This window comes from Drosophila serrata, unplaced genomic scaffold, assembly GCF_035046125.1.
Source record: "Drosophila serrata isolate PLE 108 unplaced genomic scaffold, ASM3504612v1 contig_376, whole genome shotgun sequence".
Taxonomy (NCBI): domain Eukaryota; kingdom Metazoa; phylum Arthropoda; class Insecta; order Diptera; family Drosophilidae; genus Drosophila; species Drosophila serrata.
Window position 1 is genome coordinate 745,801 of NW_028257274.1, and position 27,177 is coordinate 772,977.

The window sequence follows — 27,177 nt, forward strand, 5'->3', positions numbered from 1 at the left end:
AAAACTAAAAAAGGAGGCAACTAACCTTGAGAAACCAAAATATTCATTCCGTTGATAAAGAATAATAAATCTATATAAAAACGCGTTTTTATACACTAATATCTAGTTTATTAATCACCTCCAAGAATATAAATATAAATTACATTTTCAAGTAAATAAATAATATATTATAAAATGTTTGTAAAAGTAATGTAAAGTTTATTTTCTCCCTTTAAAATACAAAATTTACTCGGTTTATTTTACTGCTTGCTATAAAGTGTATAGCAAATAAATTGGTGTGTGTCTCTGCTGTGTTTTTTATAAAGCTTTAAAGCTTCTCAAATTTAAAATATGTTAATTTAAATAGTTTATATAAAATTTTATGTATAACCTTTTTATATATTTTTTTTAGACCCTCTCCTCAACTTCTCTCCCTCTTTACCAAATAAAAGGCGTTCAATGTATTATTAATATTATTTATTTATTAATTTATATATAATCTCCATTTCTTGCACTATAATATAAATTAAGTTTAAAGGTATGTTATATTTAATATATCATATAGAAAAAACAACCTTAAGTACTTATAGTTAAAACGAATAAAGAATATTTTATAAATACTATAATACTTAATTTTATATCATAATATAATAGCCTCTAAATTTAGCTGTTTTGTTCCCGGAACGTTTGATTAAAACTACTTGTGTTTTTTAATGTACAAAATCATATGTAGATATATAGTATATATCACAGTTTAGATTTATTTAAAGGCACCTATCAACTAGCAAATTTCTTTAGAAAATATCACAGTTGACCAAGGACCACATAGCACTCGATCCGAACTAGCGTCCAGAGTGATCCCATCCAGCGGCTGGAATACATCCAAATAAGACAGGTTCTTGTGCTGCTGCTGTTCCAGGTGGAGCTGCTTGCCCAACTGGCTGTACCTGCACCAGCCAGTGGCCCATAGCCCCCCGCACCTGCGGATCACCAGAGTGTGACGAGAACCGGCAAACACCCCCAGCGGAGCACAGTCATCGTCGGCCTCAGCAGACTTTATGGAGCAACTACATTCGGGCAGATCATGCAACTGGGGCAGTGGATAGACAGTGGGTTCATTCAGCAAACCACCCGGTTTCATCACACGCACTCCCAGCTGACCGCTGCAGTTTAGGCCCCAGGTGTAGAGATCTCCAAAGGCGGATATGGCCGCACTATGCCAACCACCGGCAGCAATACGAGTTATCTGAAAGACACGTTCCCTTCTGATTATGACAGCCAGAAGATAAGTGTAAGCTGAGCAAATATTTACCTTGATCCCCGCCAGTGCCTCCACCAAGAGTGGCGCCTCCTCCACTTTCAATACAGCCTGACCCAACTGTCCGCGGCTGTTAATTATCATGAATATGTAAAAAAAATATAGAAAAAGAATATGATAAATCATTAAATAAGTTCTAAATACTCTTGCAAAGGTAATTATTCGACTGAAGTGACTCATAATTAAGAATATTTTTATAAATAAATAAAAGGTACCCTCTCTTTCCAGGTGTTTGTTTCCCACTGTTCTTTGGCAAACTTCCGGCAAAATTAGCAAACCCTCGGCAAAAGTATTTTGAGCAACAGTCGGGTAGATTCATGGATGGATTCATTAGATACTCACAGACCATTTCCCCAGGTGAACACGTCACCGTTGCCATTGAGGAGCACGGCATGCTCGTGGCCACATTCCAGTTGCTCCACTCGAAACTGTCGTCCGGGAAATTGATGCAGGCAACTGGGAATACTGTAGACGGCATTTTCCGAGCTAACCGCCACGTTTATATGCGATCCGCAGGCAATGTGCTCAACGATTGGCGATGCCGGTAGCTCGGGTGCCTTGGGTATCCCAAAGATAGATCGCTTTGTGCCCAAATTGGAGCTGGAACGGGGTGGAGCCTCCAGTCTGACTGGCACTAGTTCCGCCTTCAAGTTAGGCTTTACTCTGTACAGTTGACCGTTGTGTAGTAGCACCAGGCAATGGGTATCACCGGCGGCCAGGGCCTTTATGTCACCCGCCGCCTCGAGGGTCACGCACTCTTCGGGACTTTGGGCCAACAGGCCACGCAGATACAACTTCCGGCCAAGAGCGAGGGCCGAATACCGCCAGGCAATCGAAATCGTGCACTGGTTTTTATCCGATAAAGGTGCATTTATTTCTGGAATGAAATCAGGACTGATTAGTAAGCAGGCAGTGGAACTTCGATAAAAGGGAATATGTTAATTAAGGTGGCAAGGGAATTTAACTTGAAAGCCTATCTTCAACATTTTTAAATAGCTTTAAATTATATTTTAAACATTCTATAATTAAGTAGGAATTCATTTTTAAAATATGTGAAATTTAATTGGCTAGAAAAATCTATATACTTATTTTACAATATAATATTGTTAACATTTAAGAAGTTTTTATATTATACACTATTTTAAAAACTTAAAACTTGCAGCGGATCTAATGAAAGGTCTTTGTGTCCAACTTATCAAATGTCTACTGTACAAATTAAGTGCACGATCGACGGCTTTTGTGGCTGCCTCTCCGCTCGTTACACCGTTACATACCCCTGAAGCCGGCACTGCAGTCGTCGGCATTGCCGTTAACAAATTCATGTTGGCCAAAAGCGTTGAAGCCCGTAAATAGAAGCCGCATCTTCTTCTTTCTCCTGGCCAGCGGTTGCGCAGCGACAAGGCCTGTGGTTGTTGCTGGAATTTGTTGGAGCGTTGAGAGAATTTTTGTTTTTAGTTGTTGGACAGCGTTGAACCTGGGCTGTTGTGCCTGGTGGTTGTGTTACACTTTTCGACTCCCAATTCCCCGGAAGTTCACCGAAAGACATCGCCGCCGGGTCACCACCAAGGCAGCAGCGGATCAGCTGTTCTCAGGAATATATATTTACGAAGATATAGGAGTATCTTTCGTGTCTAGCAGCTGATAGGATGGTAGGTTATCTGCTGGTGTGCCGTAACAGCTAATTAAGTGTCGTCGTCTTCTTGTTCCGTAACTGTTCAATTTGTTTTCGTTTCGCGATCGTTGTCATGGTTACACAAAGAAATATATACAACTTGTCCAACACTCAAACGTTATGTTGGCTGCGGCTCATTTAGAGCTTTTTTCCAGCACTACAAAAAAAGCGATTTGGCGCCAAAAATTTAACAATTTAAAAAAAAAAGGGATGAACTTAAAGATGCCAATTTGTTTATTGTGATTATTTTTATGGCAAAGAGTGTTTTTAAAAGTAGTTATATCTTTTACTTTAATTATTCCCGAAACGATATTATTTAAAAACTTTTTATTAAGCAACTGACTAATAAATTAAACAAAAAAATTCCGAAATGAAGTCAGAAAGTTAAATACCCTTGCCATTTCGACAGATCATAGCTAAGCCAAAAATGAACTAATTTTAATTTGGAAACCATTCCTATCCTATTTTTTATTAGATTAATAAATCTGCAAACTAAATTTACAATTTAAAGAAATTAAAAAATGTAACCACTTATCATTTTTTCAAATTTGGAAAAATATCGAAAATGTATTTTTTGACCGGACATGGCTAGAATGATTCCCCTGTTGATGCCGATCAAGAAAATATATGATTTATAGGGTCGGAAATGAGTCCTTCTCATAGTTTCAATCATCTGACTGAAGGTATAATACCCTTTAGCCACATTTTTATTTGACAATTTTTTTGGAAAATCAAAGTTTAAAAATTTCATAACTAAGCCAAAAATGCATTAATTTTAATTCGGCAAACGGTTCTATTTACGTTGTTATTTGGTTTATAAATCTGCATACGCAATTTACAATTCTAAAAACGTACAAAGCTAAAAATTTCTGCCTTCCTTGAGTCAATATTTAGCCACCTTTTTATTTGACAATTTTTTCTAGAACTCATAGTTTAAAATTTTTATATCTAAGCCAAAAATGCATTAATTTCAATTCGGAAAACGGTTCTATTTACGTTGTTATTAGGTTTATAAATCTGCATACTGAATTTACAATTCTAAAAAAGTGCAAAGCTAAAAATTTCTGCCTTCCTTGAGTCAATATTTAGGTACATTTTCATTCGACCATTTTTGGCGCAAAATCGAAGCTTAAAAAGTTCATAACTAAGCCAAGAATGCGTTAATTTCACTTCTGAAACCGTTTCTATGTAAGTTTTTATAAGCTTTATAAATCTGCATACTCAATTTCCAATTTTAGAAAATTGAAATTTTTGCCAATTTTTGACAATTTTAATGATGTAACCCCTTATCATTTTTTCAAATTTTGGGAAAAATCTCGATAATTTATTTTTTGACCGGACATGGCTAGAATGATTCCCCTGTTGATGCCGATCAAGAAAATATATGATTTATAGGGTCGGAAATGAGTCCTTCACATAGTTTCAATCATCTGACTAAAGGTATAATACCCTTTAGCCACATTTTTATTTGAAAATTTTTTCGGAAAATCAAAGTTTAAAAATTTCATAACTAAGCCAAAAATGCATTAATTTTAATTAGGCAAACGGTTCTATTTACGTTGTTATTTGGTTTATAAATCTGCATACGCAATTTACAATTCTTAAAACGTGCAAAGCTAAAAATTTCTACCTTCCTTGAGTCAATATTTAGCCACCTTTTTATTTGACAATTTTTTCTTGAACTCAAAGTTTAAAAATTTCATAACTAAGCTAAAAATGCATTAATTTTAATTCGGAAAACGGTTCTATTTACGTTGTTATTAGGTTTATAAATCTGCATACTGAATTTACAATTCTAAAAAAGTGCAAAGCTAAAAATTTCTGCCTTCCTTGAGTCAATATTTAGGTACATTTTCATTCGACCATTTTTGGCGCAAAATCGAAGCTTAAAAAGTTCATAACTAAGCCAAAAATGCGTTAATTTCACTTCGGAAACCGTTTCTATGTAAGTTTTTATAAGCTTTATAAATCTACATACTCAATTTCCAATTTTAGAAAATTGAAATTTTTGCCAATTTTTGACAATTTTAATGATGTAACCCCTTATCATTTTTTCAAATTTTGGAAAAAATCTCGATAATTTATTTTTTGACCGGACATGGCTAGAATGATTCCCCTGTTGATGCCGATCAAGAAAATATATGATTTATAGGGTCGGAAATGAGTCCTTCACATAGTTTCAATCATCTGACTGAAGGTATAATACCCTTTAGCCACATTTTTATTTGAAAATTTTTTCGGAAAATCAAAGTTTAAAAATTTCATAACTAAGCCAAAAATGCATTAATTTTAATTAGGCAAACGGTTCTATTTACGTTGTTATTTGGTTTATAAATCTGCATACGCAATTTACAATTCTTAAAACGTGCAAAGCTAAAAATTTCTACCTTCCTTGAGTCAATATTTAGCCACCTTTTTATTTGACAATTTTTTCTAGAACTCATAGTTTAAAATTTTTATAACTAAGCCAAAAATGCATTAATTTTAATTCGGCAAACGGTTCTATTTACGTTGTTATTTGGTTTATTAATCTGCATACTCAATTTACAATTCTAAAAACGTGCAAAGCTAAAAATTTCTGCCTTCCTTGAGTCAATATTTAGGTACATTTTTATTCGACCATTTTTGGCGCAAAATCGAAGCTTAAAAAGTTCATAACTAAGCCAAAAATGCGTTAATTTCACTTCGGAAACCGTTTCTATGTAAGTTTTTATAAGCTTTATAAATCTGCATACTCAATTTCCAATTTTAGAAAATTGAAATTTTTTCCAATTTTTGACAATTTTATCATTTTTTCAAATTTTGGAAAAAATCTCGATAATTTATTTTTTGACCGGACATGGCTAGAATGAAAATATATGATTTATAGGGTCGGAAATGAGTCCTTCACATAGTTTCAATCATCTGACTAAAGGTATAATTTCCTTTAGCCACATTTTTATTTGACAATTTTTTCGGAAAATCAAAGTTTAAAAATTTCATAACTAAGCCAAAAATGCATTAATTTCATTTCGGAAAACGGTTCTATTTACGTTGTTATTAGGTTTATAAATCTGCTTACTGAATTTACAATTCTAAAAAAGTGCAAAGCTAAAAATTTCTGCCTTCCTTGAGTCAATATTTAGGTACATTTTCATTCGACCATTTTTGGCGCAAAATCGAAGCTTAAAAAGTTCATAACTAAGCCAAAAATGCGTTAATTTCACTTCGGAAACCGTTTCTATGTAAGTTTTTATAAGCTTTATAAATCTGCATACTCAATTTCCAATTTTAGAAAATTGAAATTTTTTCCAATTTTTGACAATTTTATCATTTTTTCAAATTATGGAAAAAATCTCGATAATTTATTTTTTGACCGGACATGGCTAGAATGATTTCCCTGTTGATGCCGATCAAGAAAATATATGATTTATAGGGTCGGAAATGAGTCCTTCACATAGTTTCAATCATCTGACTAAAGGTATAATTTCCTTTAGCCACATTTTTATTTGACAATTTTTTCGGAAAATCAAAGTTTAAAAATTTCATAACTAAGCCAAAAATGCATTAATTTCAATTCGGTAAACGGTTCTATTTACGTTGTTATTTGGTTTATTAATCTGCATACTCAATTTACAATTCTAAAAACGTGCAAAGCTAAAAATTTCTGCCTTCCTTGAGTCAATATTTAGCCACCTTTTTATTTGACAATTTTTTCTAGAACTCATAGTTTAAAATTTTTATATCTAAGCCAAAAATGCATTAATTTCAATTCGGAAAACGGTTCTATTTACGTTGTTATTAGGTTTATAAATCTGCATACTGAATTTACAATTCTAAAAAAGTGCAAAGCTAAAAATTTCTGCCTTCCTTGAGTCAATATTTAGCCACCTTTTTATTTGACAATTTTTTCTAGAACTCATAGTTTAAAATTTTTATATCTAAGCCAAAAATGCATTAATTTCAATTCGGCAAACGGTTCTATTTACGTTGTTATTTGGTTTATAAATCTGCATACTCAATTTACAATTCTAAAAACGTGCAAAGCTAAAAATTCCTGCCCTCCTTGAATCAATATTTAGCCACCTTTTTATTTGACAATTTTTTCTAGAACTCATAGTTTAAAATTTTTATATCTAAGCCAAAAATGCATTAATTTCAATTCGGAAAACGGTTCTATTTACGTTGTTATTAGGTTTATAAATCTGCATACTGAATTTACAATTCTAAAAAAGTGCAAAGCTAAAAATTTCTGCCTTCCTTGAGTCAATATTTAGGTACATTTTCATTCGACCATTTTTGGCGCAAAATGGAAGCTTAAAAAGTTCATAACTAAGCCAAAAATGCGTTAATTTCACTTCGGAAACCGTTTCTATGTAAGTTTTTATAAGCTTTATAAATCTGCATACTCAATTTCCAATTTTAGAAAATTGAAATTTTTGCCAATTTTTGACAATTTTAATGATGTAACCCCTTATCATTTTTTCAAATTTTGGAAAAAATCTCGATAATTTATTTTTTGACCGGACATGGCTAGAATGATTCCCCTGTTGATGCCGATCAAGAAAATATATGATTTATAGGGTCGGAAATGAGTCTTTCACATAGTTTCAATCATCTGACTGAAGGTATAATACCCTTTAGCCACATATTTATTTGACAATTTTTTCGGAAAATCATAGTTTAAAAAGTTCATAACTTAGCCAAAAATGCATTAATTGCAATTTGGAAAACGGTTCTATTTACGTTGTTATTAGGTTTATAAATCTGCATACTGAATTTACAATTTTAAAAAAGTGCAAAGCTAAAAATTTCTGCCTTCCTTGAGTCAATATTTAGGTACATTTTCATTCGACCATTTTTGGCGCAAAATCGAAGCTTAAAAAGTTCATAACTAAGCCAAAAATGCGTTAATTTCACTTCGGAAACCGTTTCTATGTAAGTTTTTATAAGCTTTATAAATCTGCATACTCAATTTCCAATTTTAGAAAATTGAAATTTTTGCCAATTTTTGACAATTTTAATGATGTAACACCTTATCATTTTTTCAAATTTTGGAAAAAATCTCGATAATTTATTTTTTGACCGGACATGGCTAGAATGATTCCCCTGTTGATGCCGATCAAGAAAATATATGATTTATAGGGTCGGAAATGAGTCCTTCACATAGTTTCAATCATCTGACTGAACCTTTAGCCACATATTTATTTGACAATTTTTTCGGAAAATCATAGTTTAAAAAGTTCATAACTTAGCCAAAAATGCATAAATTGCAATTCGGAAAACGGTTCTATTTACGTTGTTATTTGGTTTATTAATCTGCATACTCAATTTACAATTCTAAAAACGTGCAAAGCTAAAAATTTCTGCCTTCCTTGAGTCAATATTTAGCCACCTTTTTATTTGACAATTTTTTCTAGAACTCATAGTTTAAAATTTTTATATCTAAGCCAAAAATGCATTAATTTCAATTCGGAAAACGGTTCTATTTACGTTGTTATTAGGTTTATAAATCTGCATACTGAATTTACAATTCTAAAAAAGTTCAAAGCTAAAAATTTCTGCCTTCCTTGAGTCAATATTTAGGTACATTTTCATTCGACCATTTTTGGCGCAAAATGGAAGCTTAAAAAGTTCATAACTAAGCCAAAAATGCGTTAATTTCACTTCGGAAACCGTTTCTATGTTAGTTTTTATAAGCTTTATAAATCTGCATACTCAATTTCCAATTTTAGAAAATTGAAATTTTTGCCAATTTTTGACAATTTTAATGATGTAACCCCTTATCATTTTTTCAAATTTTGGAAAAAATCTCGATAATTTATTTTTTGACCGGACATGGCTAGAATGATTCCCCTGTTGATGCCGATCAAGAAAATATATGATTTATAGGGTCGGAAATGAGTCCTTCACATAGTTTCAATCATCTGACTGAACCTTTAGCCACATATTTATTTGACAATTTTTTCGGAAAATCATAGTTTAAAAAGTTCATAACTTAGCCAAAAATGCATTAATTGCAATGCGGAAAACGGTTCTATTTACGTTGTTATTTGGTTTATTAATCTGCATACTCAATTTACAATTCTAAAAACGTGCAAAGCTAAAAATTTCTGCCTTCCTTGAGTCAATATTTAGCCACCTTTTTATTTGACAATTTTTTCTAGAACTCATAATTTAAAATTTTTATATCTAAGCCAAAAATGCATTAATTTTAATTCGGCAAACGGTTCTATTTACGTTGTTATTTGGTTTATAAATCTGCATACTCAATTTACAATTCTAAAAACGTGCAAAGCTCAAAATTCCTGCCTTCCTTGAATCAATATTTAGCCACATTTTTATTCGACCATTTTTGGCGCAAAATCGAAGCTTAAAAAGTTCATAACTAAGCCAAAAATGCGTTAATTTCACTTCGGAAACCGTTTCTATGTAAGTTTTTATAAGGTTTATAAATCTGCATACTCAATTTCCAATTTTAGAAAATTGAAATTTTTGCCAATTTTTGACAATTTTAATGATGTAACCCCTTATCATTTTTTCAAATTTTGGAAAAAATCTCGATAATTTATTTTTTGACCGGACATGGCTAGAATGATTCCCCTGTTGATGCCGATCAAGAAAATATATGATTTATAGGGTCGGAAATGAGTCCTTCACATAGTTTCAATCATCTGACTGAAGGTATAATACCCTTTAGCCACATATTTATTTGACAATTTTTTCGGAAAATCATAGTTTAAAAAGTTCATAACTTAGCCAAAAATGCATTAATTGCAATTCGGAAAACGGTTCTATTTACGTTGTTATTTGGTTTATAAATCTGCATACTCAATTTACAATTCTAAAAACGTGCAAAGCTAAAAATTTCTGCCTTCCTTGAGTCAATATTTAGGTACATTTTCATTCGACCATTTTTGGCGCAAAATCGAAGCTTAAAAAGTTCATAACTAAGCCAAAAATGCGTTAATTTCACTTCGGAAACCGTTTCTATGTAAGTTTTTATAAGGTTTATGAATCTGCATACTCAATTTCCAATTTTAGAAAATTGAAATTTTTGCCAATTTTTGACAATTTTAATGATGTAACCCCTTATCATTTTTTCAAATTTTGGAAAAAATCTCGATAATTTATTTTTTGACCGGACATGGCTAGAATGATTCCCCTGTTGGTGCCGATCAAGAAAATATATGATTTATAGGGTCGGAAATGAGTCCTTCACATAGTTTCAATCATCTGACTAAAGGTATAATTTCCTTTAGCCACATTTTTATTTGACAATTTTTTCGGAAAATCAAAGTTTAAAAATTTCATAACTAAGCTAAAAATGCATTAATTTTAATTCGGCAAACGGTTCTATTTACGTTGTTATTTGGTTTATTAATCTGCATACTCAATTTACAATTCTAAAAACGTGCAAAGCTAAAAATTTCTGCCTTCCTTGAGTCAATATTTAGCCACCTTTTTATTTGACAATTTTTTCTAGAACTCATAGTTTAAAATTTTTATATCTAAGCCAAAAATGCATTAATTGCAATTCGGAAAACGGTTATATTTACGTTGTTATTAGGTTTATAAATCTGCATACTGAATTTACAATTCTAAAAAAGTGCAAAGCTAAAAATTTCTGCCTTCCTTGAGTCAATATTTAGGTACATTTTCATTCGACCATTTTTGGCGCAAAATCGAAGCTTAAAAAGTTCATAACTAAGCCAAAAATGCGTTAATTTCACTTCGGAAACCGTTTCTATGTAAGTTTTTATAAGGTTTATAAATCTGCATACTCAATTTCCAATTTTAGAAAATTGAAATTTTTGCCAATTTTTGACAATTTTAATGATGTAACCCCTTATCATTTTTTCAAATTTTGGAAAAAATCTCGATAATTTATTTTTTGACCGGACATGGCTAGAATGATTCCCCTGTTGATGCCGATCAAGAAAATATATGATTTATAGGGTCGGAAATGAGTCCTTCACATAGTTTCAATCATCTGACTGAAGGTATAATACCCTATAGCCACATATTTATTTGACAATTTTTTCGGAAAATCATAGTTTAAAAAGTTCATAACTTAGCCAAAAATGCATTAATTGCAATTCGGAAAACGGTTCTATTTACGTTGTTATTAGGTTTATAAATCTGCATACTGAATTTACAATTCTAAAAACGTGCAAAGCTAAAAATTTCTGCCTTCCTTGAGTCAATATTTAGCTACATTTTTATTCGACCATTTTTGGCGCAAAATCGAAGCTTAAAAAGTTCATAACTAAGCCAAAAATGCGTTAATTTCACTTCGGAAACCGTTTCTATGTAAGTTTTTATAAGCTTTATAAATCTGCATACTCAATTTCCAATTTTAGAAAATTGAAATTTTTGCCAATTTTTGACAATTTTAATGATGTAACCCCTTATCATTTTTTCAAATTTTGGAAAAAATCTCGATAATTTATTTTTTGACCGGACATGGCTAGAATGATTCCCCTGTTGATGCCGATCAAGAAAATATATGATTTATAGGGTCGGAAATGAGTCCTTCACATAGTTTCAATCATCTGACTGAAGGTATAATTTCCTTTAGCCACATTTTTATTTGACAATTTTTTCGGAAAATCATAGTTTAAAAAGTTCATAACTTAGCCAAAAATGCATTAATTGCAATTCGGAAAACGGTTCTATTTACGTTGTTATTAGGTTTATAAATCTGCATACTGAATTTACAATTCTAAAAAAGTGCAAAGCTAAAAATTTCTGCCTTCCTTGAGTCAATATTTAGGTACATTTTCATTCGACCATTTTTGGCGCAAAATCGAAGCTTAAAAAGTTCATAACTAAGCCAAAAATGCGTTAATTTCACTTCGGAAACCGTTTCTATGTAAGTTTTTATAAGGTTTATAAATCTGCATACTCAATTTCCAATTTTAGAAAATTGAAATTTTTGCCAATTTTTGACAATTTTAATGATGTAACCCCTTATCATTTTTTCAAATTTTGGAAAAAATCTCGATAATTTATTTTTTGACCGGACATGGCTAGAATGATTCCCCTGTTGATGCCGATCAAGAAAATATATGATTTATAGGGTCGGAAATGAGTCCGTCACATAGTTTCAATCATCTGACTAAAGGTATAATTTCCTTTAGCCACATTTTTATTTGACAATTTTTTCGGAAAATCATAGTTTAAAAAGTTCATAGCTTAGCCAAAAATGCATTAATTTTAATTCGGCAAACGGTTCTATTTACGTTGTTATTTGGTTTATAAATCTGCATACTCAATTTACAATTCTAAAAACGTGCAAAGCTAAAAATTCCTGCCTTCCTTGAGTCAATGTTTAGCCACATTTTTATTCGACCATTTTTGGCGCAAAATCGAAGCTTAAAAAGTTCATAACTAAGCCAAAAATGCGTTAATTTCAATTCGGAAAACGGTACTATTTACGTTGTTATTTGGTTTATAAATCTGCATACTCAATTTACAATTCTAAAAACGTGCAAAGCTAAAAATTCCTGCCTTCCTTGAGTCAATATTTAGCCACATTTTTATTCGACCATTTTTGGCGCAAAATCGAAGCTTAAAAAGTTCATAACTAAGCCAAAAATTCGTTAATTTCACTTCGGAAACCGTTTCTATGTAAGTTTTTATAAGCTTTATAAATCTGCAACCTCAATTTCCAATTTTAGAAAATTGCAATTTTTGCCAATTTTTGACAATTTGAATGATGTATATTATCATGTGTATCATGAATGTATATTATCATTTTTTCAAATTTTGGAAAAAATCTCGATAATTTATTTTTTGACCGGACATGGCTAGAATGATTCCCCTGTTGATGCCGATCAAGAAAATATATGATTTATAGGGTCGGAAATAAGTCCTTCACATAGTTTCAATCATCTGACTGAAGGTATAATTTCCTTTAGCCACATTTTTATTTGACAATTTTTTCGGAAAATCATAGTTTAAAAAGTTCATAGCTTAGCCAAAAATGCATTAATTTTAATTCGGCAAACGGTTCTATTTACGTTGTTATTTGGTTTATAAATCTGCATACTCAATTTACAATTCTAAAAACGTGCAAAGCTAAAAATTCCTGCCTTCCTTGAGTCAATATTTAGCCACATTTTTATTCGACCATTTTTGGCGCAAAATCGAAGCTTAAAAAGTTCATAACTAAGCCAAAAATGCGTTAATTTCAATTCGGAAAACGGTACTATTTACGTTGCTATTTGGTTTATAAACCTGCATACTCAATTTACAATTCTAAAAACGTGCAAAGCTAAAAATTCCTGCCTTCCTTGAATCAATATTTAGCCACATTTTTATTCGACCATTTTTGGCGCAAAATCGAAGCTTAAAAAGTTCATAACTAAGCCAAAAATGCGTTAATTTCACTTCGGAAACCGTTTCTATGTAAGTTTTTATAAGCTTTATAAATCTGCATACTCAATTTCCAATTTTAGAAAATTGAAATTTTTGCCAATTTTTGACAATTTTAATGATGTAACCCCTTATCATTTTTTCAAATTTTGGAAAAAATCTCGATAATTTATTTTTTGACCGGACATGGCTAGAATGATTCCCCTGTTGATGCCGATCAAGAAAATATATGATTTATAGGGTCGGAAATGAGTCCTTCACATAGTTTCAATCATCTGCCTAAAGGTATAATTTCCTTTAGCCACATTTTTATTTGACCATTTTTTCGGAAAATCAAAATTTAAAAATTTCATAACTAAGCCAAAAATGCATTAATTTTAATTCGGCAAACGGTTCTATTTACGTTGTTATTTGGTTTATAAATCTGCATACTCAATTTACAATTCTAAAAACGTGCAAAGCTAAAAATTCCTGCCTTCCTTGAGTCAATGTTTAGCCACATTTTTATTCGACCATTTTTGGCGCAAAATCGAAGCTTAAAAAGTTCATAACTAAGCCAAAAATGCGTTAATTTCAATTCGGAAAACGGTTCTATTTACGTTGTTATTTGGTTTATAAACCTGCATACTCAATTTACAATTCTAAAAACGTGCAAAGCTAAAAATTCCTGCCTTCCTTGAATCAATACTCAATTTCCAATTTTAGAAAATTGAAATTTTTGCCAATTTTTGACAATTTTAATGATGTAACCCCTTATCATTTTTTCAAATTTTGGAAAAAATCTCGATAATTTATTTTTTGACCGGACATGGCTAGAATGATTCCCCTGTTGATGCCGATCAAGAAAATATATGATTTATAGGGTCGGAAATGAGTCCTTCACATAGTTTCAATCATCTGACTAAAGGTATAATTTCCTTTAGCCACATTTTTATTTGACAATTTTTTCGGAAAATCAAAGTTTAAAAATTTCATAACTAAGCTAAAAATGCATTAATTTTAATTCGGCAAACGGTTCTATTTACGTTGTTATTTGGTTTATTAATCTGCATACTCAATTTACAATTCTAAAAACGTGCAAAGCTAAAAATTTCTGCCTTCCTTGAGTCAATATTTAGCCACCTTTTTATTTGACAATTTTTTCTAGAACTCATAGTTTAAAATTTTTATATCTAAGCCAAAAATGCATTAATTTCAATTCGGAAAACGGTTCTATTTACGTTGTTATTAGGTTTATAAATCTGCATACTGAATTTACAATTCTAAAAAAGTGCAAAGCTAAAAATTTCTGCCTTCCTTGAGTCAATATTTAGGTACATTTTCATTCGACCATTTTTGGCGCAAAATCGAAGCTTAAAAAGTTCATAACTAAGCCAAAAATGCGTTAATTTCACTTCGGAAACCGTTTCTATGTAAGTTTTTATAAGGTTTATAAATCTGCATACTCAATTTCCAATTTTAGAAAATTGAAATTTTTGCCAATTTTTGACAATTTTAATGATGTAACCCCTTATCATTTTTTCAAATTTTGGAAAAAATCTCGATAATTTATTTTTTGACCGGACATGGCTAGAATGATTCCCCTGTTGATGCCGATCAAGAAAATATATGATTTATAGGGTCGGAAATGAGTCCTTCACATAGTTTCAATCATCTGACTAAAGGTATAATTTCCTTTAGCCACATTTTTATTTGACAATTTTTTCGGAAAATCAAAGTTTAAAAATTTCATAACTAAGCTAAAAATGCATTAATTTTAATTCGGCAAACGGTTCTATTTACGTTGTTATTTGGTTTATTAATCTGCATACTCAATTTACAATTCTAAAAACGTGCAAAGCTAAAAATTTCTGCCTTCCTCAATATTTAGCCACCTTTTTATTTGACAATTTTTTCTAGAACTCATAGTTTAAAATTTTTATATCTAAGCCAAAAATGCATTAATTTCAATTCGGAAAACGGTTCTATTTACGTTGTTATTAGGTTTATAAATCTGCATACTGAATTTACAATTCTAAAAAAGTGCAAAGCTAAAAATTTCTGCCTTCCTTGAGTCAATATTTAGGTACATTTTCATTCGACCATTTTTGGCGCAAAATCGAAGCTTAAAAAGTTCATAACTAAGCCAAAAATGCGTTAATTTCACTTCGGAAACCGTTTCTATGTTAGTTTTTATAAGGTTTATAAATCTGCATACTCAATTTCCAATTTTAGAAAATTGAAATTTTTGCCAATTTTTGACAATTTTAATGATGTAACCCCTTATCATTTTTTCAAATTTTGGAAAAAATCTCGATAATTTATTTTTTGACCGGACATGGCTAGAATGATTCCCCTGTTGATGCCGATCAAGAAAATATATGATTTATAGGGTCGGAAATGAGTCCTTCACATAGTTTCAATCATCTGACTGAAGGTATAATACCCTTTAGCCACATATTTATTTGACAATTTTTTCGGAAAATCAAAGTTTAAAAATTTCATAACTAAGCTAAAAATGCATTAATTTTAATTCGGCAAACGGTTCTATTTACGTTGTTATTTGGTTTATTAATCTGCATACTCAATTTACAATTCTAAAAACGTGCAAAGCTAAAAATTTTTGCCTTCCTTGAGTCAATATTTAGCCACCTTTTTATTTGACAATTTTTTCTAGAACTCATAGTTTAAAATTTTTATATCTAAGCCAAAAATGCATTAATTTCAATTCGGAAAACGGTTCTATTTACGTTGTTATTAGGTTTATAAATCTGCATACTGAATTTACAATTCTAAAAAAGTGCAAAGCTAAAAATTTCTGCCTTCCTTGAGTCAATATTTAGGTACATTTTCATTCGACCATTTTTGGCGCAAAATGGAAGCTTAAAAAGTTCATAACTAAGCCAAAAATGCGTTAATTTCACTTCGGAAACCGTTTCTATGTTAGTTTTTATAAGGTTTATAAATCTGCATACTCAATTTCCAATTTTAGAAAATTGAAATTTTTGCCAATTTTTGACAATTTTAATGATGTAACCCCTTATCATTTTTTCAAATTTTGGAAAAAATCTCGATAATTTATTTTTTGACCGGACATGGCTAGAATGATTCCCCTGTTGATGCCGATCAAGAAAATATATGATTTATAGGGTCGGAAATGAGTCCTTCACATAGTTTCAATCATCTGACTAAAGGTATAATTTCCTTTAGCCACATTTTTATTTGACAATTTTTTCGGAAAATCAAAGTTTAAAAATTTCATAACTAAGCTAAAAATGCATTAATTTTAATTCGGCAAACGGTTCTATTTACGTTGTTATTTGGTTTATTAATCTGCATACTCAATTTACAATTCTAAAACGTGCAAAGCTAAAAATTTCTGCCTTCCTTGAGTCAATATTTAGCCACCTTTTTATTTGACAATTTTTTCTAGAACTCATAGTTTAAAATTATTATATCTAAGCCAAAAATGCATTAATTTCAATTCGGAAAACGGTTCTATTTACGTTGTTATTAGGTTTATAAATCTGCATACTGAATTTACAATTCTAAAAAAGTGCAAAGCTAAAAATTTCTGCCTTCCTTGAGTCAATATTTAGGTACATTTTCATTCGACCATTTTTGGCGCAAAATCGAAGCTTAAAAAGTTCATAACTAAGCCAAAAATGCGTTAATTTCACTTCGGAAACCGTTTCTATGTTAGTTTTTATAAGGTTTATAAATCTGCATACTCAATTTCCAATTTTAGAAAATTGAAATTTTTGCCAATTTTTGACAATTTTAATGATGTAACCCCTTATAATTTTTTCAAATTTTGGAAAAAATCTCGATAATTTATTTTTTGACCGGACATGGCTAGAATGATTCCCCTGTTGATGCCGATCAAGAAAATATATGATTTATAGGGTCGGAAATGAGTCCTTCACATAGTTTCAATCATCTGACTAAAGGTATAATTTCCTTTAGCCACATTTTTATTTGACAATTTTTTCGGAAAATCAAAGTTTAAAAATTTCATAACTAAGCTAAAAATGCATTAATTTTAATTCGGCAAACGGTTATATTTACGTTGTTATTTGGTTTATTAATCTGCATACTCAATTTACAATTCTAAAAACGTGCAAAGCTAAAAATTTCTGCCTTCCTTGAGTCAATATTTAGCCACCTTTTTATTTGACAATTTTTTCTAGAACTCATAGTTTAAAATTATTATATCTAAGCCAAAAATGCATTAATTTCAATTCGGAAAACGGTTCTATTTACGTTGTTATTAGGTTTATAAATCTGCATACTGAATTTACAATTCTAAAAAAGTGCAAAGCTAAAAATTTCTGCCTTCCTTGAGTCAATATTTAGGTACATTTTCATTCGACCATTTTTGGCGCAAAATCGAAGCTTAAAAAGTTCATAACTAAGCCAAAAATGCGTTAATTTCACTTCGGAAACCGTTTCTATGTAAGTTTTTATAAGCTTTATAAATCTGCATACTCAATTTCCAATTTTAGAAAATTGAAATTTTTTCCAATTTTTGACAATTTTAATGATCATTTTTTCAAATTTTGGAAAAAATCTCGATAATTTATTTTTTGACCGGACATGGCTAGAATGATTCCCCTGTTGATGCCGATCAAGAAAATATATGATTTATAGGGTCGGAAATGAGTCCTTCACATAGTTTCAATCATCTGACTGAAGGTATAATACCCTTTAGCCACATATTTATTTGACAATTTTTTCGGAAAATCAAAGTTTAAAAATTTCATAACTAAGCTAAAAATGCATTAATTTTAATTCGGCAAACGGTTCTATTTACTTTGTTATTTGGTTTATTAATCTGCATACTCAATTTACAATTCTAAAACGTGCAAAGCTAAAAATTTCTGCCTTCCTTGAGTCAATATTTAGCCACCTTTTTATTTGACAATTTTTTCTAGAACTCATAGTTTAAAATTATTATATCTAAGCCAAAAATGCATTAATTTCAATTCGGAAAACGGTTCTATTTACGTTGTTATTAGGTTTATAAATCTGCATACTGAATTTACAATTCTAAAAAAGTGCAAAGCTAAAAATTTCTGCCTTCCTTGAGTCAATATTTAGGTACATTTTCATTCGACCATTTTTGGCGCAAAATCGAAGCTTAAAAAGTTCATAACTAAGCCAAAAATGCGTTAATTTCACTTCGGAAACCGTTTCTATGTAAGTTTTTATAAGCTTTATAAATCTGCATGCTCAATTTCCAATTTTAGAAAATTGAAATTTTTGCCAATTTTTGACAATTTTAATGATGTAACCCCTTATCATTTTTTCAAATTTTGGAAAAAATCTCGATAATTTATTTTTTGACCAGACATGGCTAGAATGATTCCCCTGTTGATGCCGATCAAGAAAATATATGATTTATAGGGTCGGAAATGAGTCCTTCACATAGTTTCAATCATCTGACTGAAGGTATAATACCCTTTAGCCACATATTTAGTTGACAATTTTTTCGGAAAATCATAGTTTAAAAATTTCATAACTAAGCTAAAAATGCATTAATTTTAATTCGGCAAACGGTTCTATTTACGTTGTTATTTGGTTTATTAATCTGCATACTCAATTTACAATTCTAAAACGTGCAAAGCTAAAAATTTCTGCCTTCCTTGAGTCAATGTTTAGCCACCTTTTTATTTGACAATTTTTTCTAGACTTCATAGTTTAAAATTATTATATCTAAGCCAAAAATGCATTAATTTCAATTCGGAAAACGGTTCTATTTACGTTGTTATTAGGTTTATAAATCTGCATACTGAATTTACAATTCTAAAAAAGTGCAAAGCTAAAAATTTCTGCCTTCCTTGAGTCAATATTTAGGTACATTTTCATTCGACCATTTTTGGCGCAAAATCGAAGCTTAAAAAGTTCATAACTAAGCCAAAAATGCGTTAATTTCACTTCGGAAACCGTTTCTATGTAAGTTTTTATAAGCTTTATAAATCTGCATACTCAATTTCCAATTTTAGAAAATTGAAATTTTTGCCAATTTTTGACAATTTTAATGATGTAACCCCTTATCATTTTTTCAAATTTTGGAAAAAATCTCGATAATTTATTTTTTGACCGGACATGGCTAGAATGATTCCCCTGTTGATGCCGATCAAGAAAATATATGATTTATAGGGTCGGAAATGAGTCCTTCACATAGTTTCAATCATCTGACTGAAGGTATAATACCCTTTAGCCACATATTTATTTGACAATTTTTTCGGAAAATCAAAGTTTAAAAATTTCATAACTAAGCTAAAAATGCATTAATTTTAATTCGGCAAACGGTTCTATTTACGTTGTTATTTGGTTTATTAATCTGCATACTCAATTTACAATTCTAAAACGTGCAAAGCTAAAAATTTCTGCCTTCCTTGAGTCAATATTTAGCCACCTTTTTATTTGACAATTTTTTCTAGAACTCATAGTTTAAAATTATTATATCTAAGCCAAAAATGCATTAATTTCAATTCGGAAAACGGTTCTATTTACGTTGTTATTAGGTTTATAAATCTGCATACTGAATTTACAATTCTAAAAAAGTGCAAAGCTAAAAATTTCTGCCTTCCTTGAGTCAATATTTAGGTACATTTTCATTCGACCATTTTTGGCGCAAAATCGAAGCTTAAAAAGTTCATAACTAAGCCAAAAATGAGTTAATTTCACTTCGGAAACCGTTTCTATGTAAGTTTTTATAAGCTTTATAAATCAGCATACTCAATTTCCAATTTTAGAAAATTGAAATTTTTTCCAATTTTTGACAATTTTAATGATGTAACCCCTTATCATTTTTTCAAATTTTGGAAAAAATCTCGATAATTTATTTTTTGACCGGACATGGCTAGAATGATTCCCCTGTTGATGCCGATCAAGAAAATATATGATTTATAGGGTCGGAAATGAGTCCTTCACATAGTTTCAATCATCTGACTGAAGGTATAATACCCTTTAGCCACATATTTATTTGACAATTTTTTCGGAAAATCAAAGTTTAAAAATTTCATAACTAAGCTAAAAATGCATTAATTTTAATTCGGCAAACGGTTCTATTTACGTTGTTATTTGGTTTATTAATCTGCATACTCAATTTACAATTCTAAAAACGTGCAAAGCTAAAAATTTCTGCCTTCCTTGAGTCAATATTTAGCCACCTTTTTATTTGACAATTTTTTCTAGAACTCATAGTTTAAAATTATTATATCTAAGCCAAAAATGCATTAATTTCAATTCGGAAAACGGTTCTATTTACGTTGTTATTAGGTTTATAAATCTGCATACTGAATTTACAATTCTAAAAAAGTGCAAAGCTAAAAATTTCTGCCTTCCTTGAGTCAATATTTAGGTACATTTTCATTCGACCATTTTTGGCGCAAAATCGAAGCTTAAAAAGTTCATAACTAAGCCAAAAATGAGTTAATTTCACTTCGGAAACCGTTTCTATGTAAGTTTTTATAAGCTTTATAAATCTGCATACTCAATTTCCAATTTTAGAAAATTGAAATTTTTTCCAATTTTGGAAAAAATCTCGATAATTTATTTTTTGACCGGACATGGCTAGAATGATTCCCCTGTTGATGCCAATCAAGAAAATATATGATTTATAGGGTCGGAAATGAGTCCTTCACATAGTTTCAATCATCTGACTGAAGGTATAATACCCTTTAGCCACATATTTATTTGACAATTTTTTCGGAAAATCAAAGTTTAAAAATTTCATAACTAAGCTAAAAATGCATTAATTTTAATTCGGCAAACGGTTCTATTTACGTTGTTATTTGGTTTATTAATCTGCATACTCAATTTACAATTCTAAAACGTGCAAAGCTAAAAATTTCTGCCTTCCTTGAGTCAATATTTAGCCACCTTTTTATTTGACAATTTTTTCTAGAACTCATAGTTTAAAATTATTATATCTAAGCCAAAAATGCATTAATTTCACTTCGGAAACCGTTTCTATGTAAGTTTTTATAAGCTTTATAAATCTGCATACTCAATTTCCAATTTTAGAAAATTGAAATTTTTTCCAATTTTGGAAAAAATCTCGATAATTTATTTTTTGACCGGACATGGCTAGAATGATTCCCCTGTTGATGCCGATCAAGAAAATATATGATTTATAGGGTCGGAAATGAGTCCTTCACATAGTTTCAATCATCTGACTGAAGGTATAATACCCTTTAGCCACATATTTATTTGACAATTTTTTCGGAAAATCAAAGTTTAAAAATTTCATAACTAAGCTAAAAATGCATTAATTTTAATTCGGCAAACGGTTCTATTTACGTTGTTATTAGGTTTATAAATCTGCATACTGAATTTACAATTCTAAAAAAGTGCAAAGCTAAAAATTTCTGCCTTCCTTGAGTCAATATTTAGGTACATTTTCATTCGACCATTTTTGGCGCAAAATCGAAGCTTAAAAAGTTCATAACTAAGCCAAAAATGAGTTAATTTCACTTCGGAAACCGTTTCTATGTAAGTTTTTATAAGCTTTATAAATCTGCATACTCAATTTCCAATTTTAGAAAATTGAAATTTTTTCCAATTTTGGAAAAAATCTCGATAATTTATTTTTTGACCGGACATGGCTAGAATGATTCCCCTGTTGATGCCGATCAAGAAAATATATGATTTATAGGGTCGGAAATGTGTCTTTCACATAGTTTCAATCATCTTACTGAAGGTATAATACCCTTTAGCCACATATTTATTTGACAATTTTTTTGGAAAATCATAGTTTAAAAAGTTCATAACTTAGCCAAAAATGCATTAATTGCAATTCGGAAAACGGTTCTATTTACGTTGTTATTAGGTTTATAAATCTGCATACTGAATTTACAATTCTAAAAAAGTGCAAAGCTAAAAATTTCTGCCTTCCTTGAGTCAATATTTAGGTACATTTTCATTCGACCATTTTTGGCGCAAAATGGAAGCTTAAAAAGTTCATAACTAAGCCAAAAATGCGTTATTCATTCAAATTAATTTTAATTCGGCAAACGGTTCTATTTACGTTGTTATTTGGTTTATTAATCTGCATACTCAATTTACAATTCTAAAACGTGCAAAGCTAAAAATTTCTGCCTTCCTTGAGTCAATATTTAGGTACATTTTCATTCGACCATTTTTGGCGCAAAATGGAAGCTTAAAAAGTTCATAACTAAGCCAAAAATGCGTTATTCATTCAAATTAATTTTAATTCGGCAAACGGTTCTATTTACGTTGTTATTTGGTTTATAAATCTGCATACTCAATTTACAATTCTAAAAAAGTGCAAAGCTAAAAATTTCTGCCTTCCTTGAATCAATGTTTAGCCACATTTTTATTCGACCATTTTTGGCGCAAAATCGAAGCTTAAAAAGTTCATAACTAAGCCAAAAATGCATTAATTTCACTTCGGAAACCGTTTCTATGTAAGTTTTTATAAGCTTTATAAATCTGCATACTCAATTTCCAATTTTAGAAAATTGAAATTTGTGCCAATTTTTGACAATTTTAATGATGTAACCCCTTATCATTTTTTCAAATTTTGGAAAAAATCTCGATAATTTATTTTTTGACCGGACATGGCTAGAATGATTCCCCTGTTGATGCCGATCAAGAAAATATATGATTTATAGGGTCGGAAATGAGTCCTTCACATAGTTTCAATCATCTGACTAAAGGTATAATTTCCTTTAGCCACATTTTTATTTGACAATTTTTTCGGAAAATCAAAGTTTGAAAATTTCATAACTAAGCTAAAAATGCATTAATTTTAATTCGGCAAACGGTTCTATTTACGTTGTTATTTGGTTTATTAATCTGCATACTCAATTTACAATTCTAAAAACGTGCAAAGCTAAAAATTTCTGCCTTCCTTGAGTCAATATTTAGCCACCTTTTTATTTGACAATTTTTTCTAGAACTCATAGTTTAAAATTTTTATATCTAAGCCAAAAATGCATTAATTTCAATTCGGAAAACGGTTCTATTTACGTTGTTATTTGGTTTATAAATCTGCATACTCAATTTACAATTCTAAAAAAGTGCAAAGCTAAAAATTTCTGCCTTCCTTGAATCAATGTTTAGCCACATTTTTATTCGACCATTTTTGGCGCAAAATCGAAGCTTAAAAAGTTCATAACTAAGCCAAAAATGCGTTAATTTCACTTCGGAAACCGTTTCTATGTAAGTTTTTATAAGCTTTATAAATCTGCATACTCAATTTCCAATTTTAGAAAATTGAAATTTTTGCCAATTTTTGACAATTTTAATGATGTAACCCCTTATCATTTTTTCAAATTTTGGAAAAAATCTCGATAATTTATTTTTTGACCGGACATGGCTAGAATGATTCCCCTGTTGATGCCGATCAAGAAAATATATGATTTATAGGGTCGGAAATGAGTCCTTCACATAGTTTCAATCATCTGACTAAAGGTATAATTTCCTTTAGCCACATTTTTATTTGACAATTTTTTCGGAAAATCAAAGTTTAAAAATTTCATAACTAAGCTAAAAATGCAATAATTTTAATTCGGCAAACGGTTCTATTTACGTTGTTATTTGGTTAATTAATCTGCATACTCAATTTACAATTCTAAAAACGTGCAAAGCTAAAAATTTCTGCCTTCCTTGAGTCAATATTTAGCCACCTTTTTATTTGACAATTTTTTCTAGAACTCATAGTTTAAAATTTTTATAACTAAGCCAAAAATGCATTATTTTAATTCGGCAAACGGTTCTATTTACGTTGTTATTTGGTTTATAAATCTGCATACTCAATTTACAATTCTAAAAAAGTGCAAAGCTAAAAATTCCTGCCTTCCTTGAATCAATGTTTAGCCACATTTTTATTTGACAATTTTTTCGGAAAATCAAAGTTTAAAAATTTCATAACTAAGCCAAAAATGCATTAATTTCACTTCGGAAACCGTTTCTATGTAAGTTTTTATAAGCTTTATAAATCTGCATACTCAATTTCCAATTTTAGAAAATTGAAATTTGTGCCAATTTTTGACAATTTTAATGATGTAACCCCTTATCATTTTTTCAAATTTTGGAAAAAATCTCGATAATTTATTTTTTGACCGGACATGGCTAGAATGATTCCCCTGTTGATGCCGATCAAGAAAATATATGATTTATAGGGTCGGAAATGAGTCCTTCACATAGTTTCAATCATCTGACTAAAGGTATAATTTCCTTTAGCCACATTTTTATTTGACAATTTTTTCGGAAAATCAAAGTTTGAAAATTTCATAACTAAGCTAAAAATGCATTAATTTTAATTCGGCAAACGGTTCTATTTACGTTGTTATTTGGTTTATTAATCTGCATACTCAATTTACAATTCTAAAAACGTGCAAAGCTAAAAATTTCTGCCTTCCTTGAGTCAATATTTAGCCACCTTTTTATTTGACAATTTTTTCTAGAACTCATAGTTTAAAATTTTTATATCTAAGCCAAAAATGCATTAATTTCAATTCGGAAAACGGTTCTATTTACGTTGTTATTTGGTTTATAAATCTGCATACTCAATTTACAATTCTAAAAAAGTGCAAAGCTAAAAATTCCTGCCTTCCTTGAATCAATGTTTAGCCACATTTTTATTTGACAATTTTTTCGGAAAATCAAAGTTTAAAAATTTCATAACTAAGCCAAAAATGCATTAATTTCACTTCGGAAACCGTTTCTATGTAAGTTTTTATAAGCTTTATAAATCTGCATACTCAATTTCCAATTTTAAAAAATTGAAATTTGTGCAAATTTTTGACAATTTTAATGATGTAACCCCTTATCATTTTTTCAAATTTTGGAAAAAATCTCGATAATTTATTTTTTGACCGGACATGGCTAGAATGATTCCCCTGTTGATGCCGATCAAGAAAATATATGATTTATAGGGTCGGAAATGAGTCCTTCACATAGTTTCAATCATCTGACTGAAGGTATAATTTCCTTAAGGCACCTTTTTATTTGACCATTTTTTCTAGAACTCTTAGTTTAAAATTTTTATAACTAAGCCAAAAATGCATTAATTTCAATTCGGAAAACGGTTCTATTTACGTTGTTATTTGGTTTATAAATCTGCATACTCAATTTACAATTCTAAAAAAGTGCAAAGCTAAAAATTCCTGCCTTCCTTGAATCAATGTTTAGCCACATTTTTATTCGACCATTTTTGGCGCAAAATCGAAGCTTAAAAAGTTCATAACTAAGCCAAAAATGCGTTAATTTCACTTCGGAAACCGTTTCTATGTAAGTTTTTACAAGCTTTATAAATCTGCATACTCAATTTCCAATTTTAGAAAATTGAAATTTTTGCCAATTTTTGACAATTTTAATGATGTAACCCCTTATCATTTTTTCAAATTTTGGAAAAAATCTCGATAATTTATTTTTTGACCGGACATGGCTAGAATGATTCCCCTGTTGATGCCGATCAAGAAAATATATGATTTATAGGGTCGGAAATGAGTCCTTCACATAGTTTCAATCATCTGACTGAAGGTATAATTTCCTTAAGGCACCTTTTTATTTGACCATTTTTTCTAGAACTCATAGTTTAAAATTTTTATAACTAAGCCAAAAATGCATTAATTTCAATTCGGAAAACGGTTCTATTTACGTTGTTATTTGGTTTATAAATCTGCATACTCTATTTACAATTCTAAAAACGTGCAAAGCTAAAAATTCCTGCCTTCCTTGAATCAATATTTAGCCACATTTTTATTTGACAATTTTTTCTAGAACTCATAGTTTAAAATTTTTATAACTAAGCCAAAAATGCATTAATTTCAATTCGGAAAACTGTTCTTTTTAAGTTGTTATTTGGTTTATAAATCTGCATACTCTATTTACAATTCTAAAAACGTGCAAAGCTAAAAATTCCTGCCTTCCTTGAATCAATATTTAGCCACATTTTTATTCGACCATTTTTGGCGCAAAATCGAAGCTTAAAAAGTTCATAACTAAGCCAAAAATGCGTTAATTTCACTTCGGAAACCGTTTCTATGTAAGTTTTTATAAGCTTTATAAATCTGCATACTCAATTTCCAATTTTAGAAAATTGAAATTTTTGCCAATTTTTGACAATTTTAATGATGTAACCCCTTATCATTTTTTCAAATTTTGGAAAAAATCTCGATAATTTATTTTTTGACCGGACATGGCTAGAATGATTCCCCTGTTGATGCCGATCAAGAAAATATATGATTTATAGGGTCGGAAATGAGTCCTTCACATAGTTTCAATCATCTGACTAAAGGTATAATTTCCTTTAGCCACATTTTTATTTGACAACTTTTTCGGAAAATCAAAGTTTAAAAATTTCATAACTAAGCTAAAAATGCATTAATTTTAATTCGGCAAACGGTTCTATTTACGTTGTTATTTGTTTTATTAATCTGCATACTCAATTTACAATTCTAAAAACGTGCAAAGCTAAAAATTTCTGCCTTCCTTGAGTCAATATTTAGCCACCTTTTTATTTGACAATTTTTTCTAGAACTCATAGTTTAAAATTTTTATATCTAAGCCAAAAATGCATTAATTTCAATTCGGAAAACGGTTCTATTTACGTTGTTATTTGGTTTATAAATCTGCATACTCAATTTACAATTCTAAAAACGTGCAAAGCTAAAAATTCCTGCCTTCCTTGAATCAATATTTAGCCACATTTTTATTCGACCATTTTTGGCGCAAAATCGAAGCTTAAAAAGTTCATAACTAAGCCAAAAATGCGTTAATTTCACTTCGGAAACCGTTTCTATGTAAGTTTTTACAAGCTTTATAAATCTGCATACTCAATTTCCAATTTTAGAAAATTGAAATTTGTGCCAATTTTTGACAATTTTAATGA

The 27,177-nt window shown here is 30.1% G+C and overlaps 2 protein-coding genes across 3 annotated transcripts in view; one reads left to right on the forward strand and one right to left on the reverse strand.

The window, feature by feature from the left end:
* Window positions 1-441: 441 nt before the first annotated feature.
* On the reverse strand, window positions 442-3,075 carry LOC110190854 (RCC1 domain-containing protein 1). 2 transcript variants are annotated; one of them, XM_086839493.1, is made up of 5 exons: window positions 2,772-3,075; window positions 2,572-2,712; window positions 1,640-2,174; window positions 1,292-1,367; window positions 442-1,225 (listed from the first exon to the last, which is right to left on the reverse strand). In XM_086839493.1, the coding sequence occupies exons 2-5, from the start codon at window positions 2,657-2,659 to the stop codon at window positions 761-763; spliced, it is 1,164 nt and encodes a 387-aa protein (XP_086695619.1). In that variant the 5' UTR covers window positions 2,660-2,712; window positions 2,772-3,075; the 3' UTR covers window positions 442-760. The 2 variants fall into 2 exon arrangements, with proteins under 2 accessions (XP_086695619.1, XP_086695620.1); XM_086839494.1 differs by having other exon boundaries at window positions 1,513-2,174; window positions 2,772-2,911.
* dnd (dead end) overlaps window positions 2,743-27,177 on the forward strand; it is a 28,751-nt gene continuing 4,316 nt past the window's right edge. The window contains exon 1 of the mRNA XM_020961506.2: window positions 2,743-2,946. Coding sequence (XP_020817165.1) covers window positions 2,944-2,946 — 3 coding nt within the window. The 5' untranslated portion in view covers window positions 2,743-2,943. The remainder of the gene's footprint in view (window positions 2,947-27,177) is intronic.

Coding starts and splice junctions, on each gene's coding strand:
- LOC110190854 (XM_086839493.1), bottom strand. CDS start 2,659: ATGCGGCTTCTATTTACGGGCTTCAACGCTTTTGGCCAACATGAATTT. Junction 2,175..2,571: donor CTGCAGTGCCGGCTTCAGGG/GTATGTAACGGT, acceptor ATTTCATTCCAG/AAATAAATGCACCTTTATCG. Junction 1,368..1,639: donor TTCACCTGGGGAAATGGTCT/GTGAGTATCTAA, acceptor GATAATTAACAG/CCGCGGACAGTTGGGTCAGG.